Here is a 2760-nt window from a genome sequence, read left to right as displayed (position 1 = left end):
CCTGTACCCGAAGGATGCCAGCTGCACCCCTCCACCCCCAGACTCCCTCCCCAAGACCATGTGTGCCAAGTGCTGCAGGGACGAAAGGGAGAAGCAGCAACCAGGGAGCGCTGCAGGCGGAACCCAAGGGCTTCCGCGCTGCCGTCCGAGGGAAAGCCCAGCTGTGCGGTGTGTGCGACACAGCGCCCCTGGGCGGCCCTCCACTCGGCACCCCACGCGGAGGACCTGACCATCCCTCGCTGGGGCTGTCCCGTGCTGGTGGGATGTTTGGCAGCACCCCGACCTCTACCCACTAGATGCCAAGCGCGCGCCTCCATTCGTGACAACCACAAATACCTCCAGACACTGAAATACCCTGGAGGGGGAAAGATCGCCCCTGACCGAGAGCCACTGATGTAGGCAATAAAAAACAAAAGCCTCTATATTGCTAGGTCTGTATACATGTGAGGAAGTACACAGAAATAGGCTGGGAAGTACACACGCTCAGCAGAGATGAATTCCAGGGCAGGCGAGTCTGGGGCGGGGCATGAAAACAGCCCTGGCCAGGCTCAATGGTTAGAGCACTGGCTCGCGGACTGAAGGGTTCAGTCTCAGTCAGATTCTCTGTCAAAGGCACGTGCCTCCGACCTCGGTCGCAGGCTTGATTCCCAGCCGGTTTGGGGGGAGGGGGGAGCATGCGGGAGGCAACCAATTGATGTGTCTCTCTCACATCGATCTCTCTCTCACCCTCCCCCACTCTCTCTAAAAATCAATAAGAAAAAATATCCTCAGGTGAGGATTAACAACAACAAAAAAGTTTAAAATCTTATGAAAATATTTTCAAGTATTATTGTGCACTTTTTAAAAAATAAAAGTAAAATGTAAGGTGGTTTTCAGAGGCTGAGAGGGCTACTTACGGTTCTTCTGCTCCTTCAGAGGCCGGCCGTCCTTGTACCAGATGACTTGAGGGACGGGGTACCCATTCCTCCCCACACAGGTAGCAACCTAAGAAGGACAGGGCGAGTCCCCCCGAGACCTAGCTTCGCCAAACCCCACCTCCGCTCCTCCTCCCACCTGGCCACCTGGGCACCTCACCTCCTCAGGCTCCCTGCTGTTCACCGAAATGCCCAAGGCATTGGCCTGGATGCTCGGCTCCTCTGGAGCTTCTGGGCGGGAGAGAGACAGGGAGGGGCCTGGAGCAGCGCTCCCTCCCACCCGCAAGCCCACTCCATCCTACTAGCCCCGCCCCCTCCATCTGACCGGCACTGCCCACTCCAGCCGCCCCGCCCACTCCATCCTACTAGCCCCGCCCCCTCCATCCCACTCGCCCCGCCCACTCCATCTGACCGCACCGCCCACCAGGCACTCACTGTAGACGCGGAGCTGGAGGCGGTGCTCCTGGGACGGAGGGCGCTTGCCCTGGCACAGGAAGACACGCTCATCGTGAGGGGTGACGTGGGTCAGGGCCAGAGTAGACCCTGCATCCTGAAGGCTGAGCCGGTGCTGGTACTCCCCGGGCTCACTCTGACCAAGGCCATGGCGCACGCGGAAGATGAGTGTGGGCTTCTCCTTGTGAACCTAAGGGGGAGGCGCAGGGGAGGTGGGGTCCTGGCCACAGGAGGGGACAGCCCCCCGCTGCTGCCCTCTGGAGCCTTGGCACTCACGGAAAACCAGTCCACGTTGCTGAGGTTGTCCTGGGAACGGGAGGGGCCGCACTGCAGGAGGGCTGTGCTGCCCACCTCCACCTCCACCAGCTCGGGCTCCGGCGGCTCGGCCTCTCCAAGCACACCTGGGACGAGAGGACACCCAGCAGCTGCTTCGGCTCCAGCTGCTCCCCATCCCTCCTCCCACCCTGCTCCTGCAGCTGTTCTTCCGGCCCAGTCCTCTCCTAAGCCTCGACCACTCTCTTCCCTTCGCCTGTGGCCAGCCCCCTCCCAGTTCAAGGGCGTTGGATGGTCATCTCTGGTCATTGGAGCAGAGACCCAGAGCGCCAGGCACCTCCCAGATGAGGCTGGCAGAGGGGCGACTGGGCTCCAGGCCAAGAGAAGGCCCCTTTCCTTCCAGGCCCCTCCCCCGAGTGAGCTCAGAGGGTGGGAATGCAGGGCATGTGCCAGGCTGGGGCACACAGGCCCCTTTGTGTCCCCACACCCAGGAGAAGACCACTCCTCTCCCCTTTGCCTCCCCCCCCCAAGCCCCTCCCAAGATTCTCACAAGACCCACTGGTCCAATCCTGGTCAGAAGCTCCCCTTTCAGCAGCACCTCATGAACATCCCACACACTCAGGGGCCCATTCTGGGAATCTTGTAAGTATGGAGGGGTCAGAGTCTCTCACAGGGTTCAAGACATGGCCTGGCAGTGGACAGGGGTGACGCCAGTGCTGCCAGCCTGCTACCGGCTCCATTCGGAGGTGATGTCACTGGATCCCATCCGCCTGGACTTGGGGATCCCATCCGCCTGGACTCGGGACCCCACCTCCTGGACTTGGGGGTCCCATCCGCCTGGTCTCGGGGACCCCACCTCCTGGACTTGGGGGTCCCATCCGCCTGGACTCGGGGCCCCATCTCCTGGACTCCGGGTTGTGGCCCTGGCCTGGCTCCCAGACAAGGACAGACGGAGTGGCCCTCAGCCCCCAGCAGAAACCTCCACCGACCCATGGCCCACACCCGGGAGAAGGTCTAGGAGAGCGGGACAGGGCGTCTGGACCTGCGGAGGCTGCAGAGCCGGATTGAGCCTTTTCCCCAGAAATGCAGTCCGCTCGGGAGGCTGTCAGCCCCGGGCACA

At 61.9% G+C, this 2760-nt stretch overlaps 1 protein-coding gene across 1 annotated transcript in view; it reads right to left on the bottom strand.

Moving 5' to 3' along the window:
- Positions 1–2098, bottom strand: part of MCAM (melanoma cell adhesion molecule) — a 6165-nt gene extending 4067 nt beyond the window's left edge. Inside the window, exons 1-4 of the mRNA XM_015560628.1 lie at positions 1644–2098; positions 1350–1557; positions 1075–1145; positions 890–984 (exon numbers count right to left, since the gene is read on the bottom strand). Of these exons, the coding sequence (XP_015416114.1) occupies positions 890–984; positions 1075–1145; positions 1350–1557; positions 1644–1949 (680 nt within the window). The 5' untranslated portion in view covers positions 1950–2098. The remainder of the gene's footprint in view (positions 1–889; positions 985–1074; positions 1146–1349; positions 1558–1643) is intronic.
- Between the last annotated feature and the right edge of the window lie 662 nt (positions 2099–2760).

Source organism: Myotis davidii, unplaced genomic scaffold (assembly GCF_000327345.1).
Source record: "Myotis davidii unplaced genomic scaffold, ASM32734v1 scaffold355, whole genome shotgun sequence".
Taxonomy (NCBI): domain Eukaryota; kingdom Metazoa; phylum Chordata; class Mammalia; order Chiroptera; family Vespertilionidae; genus Myotis; species Myotis davidii.
The sequence above is the reverse complement of the archived record's forward strand: the minus strand, read 5'-3'. Positions and strand labels throughout refer to the sequence as shown.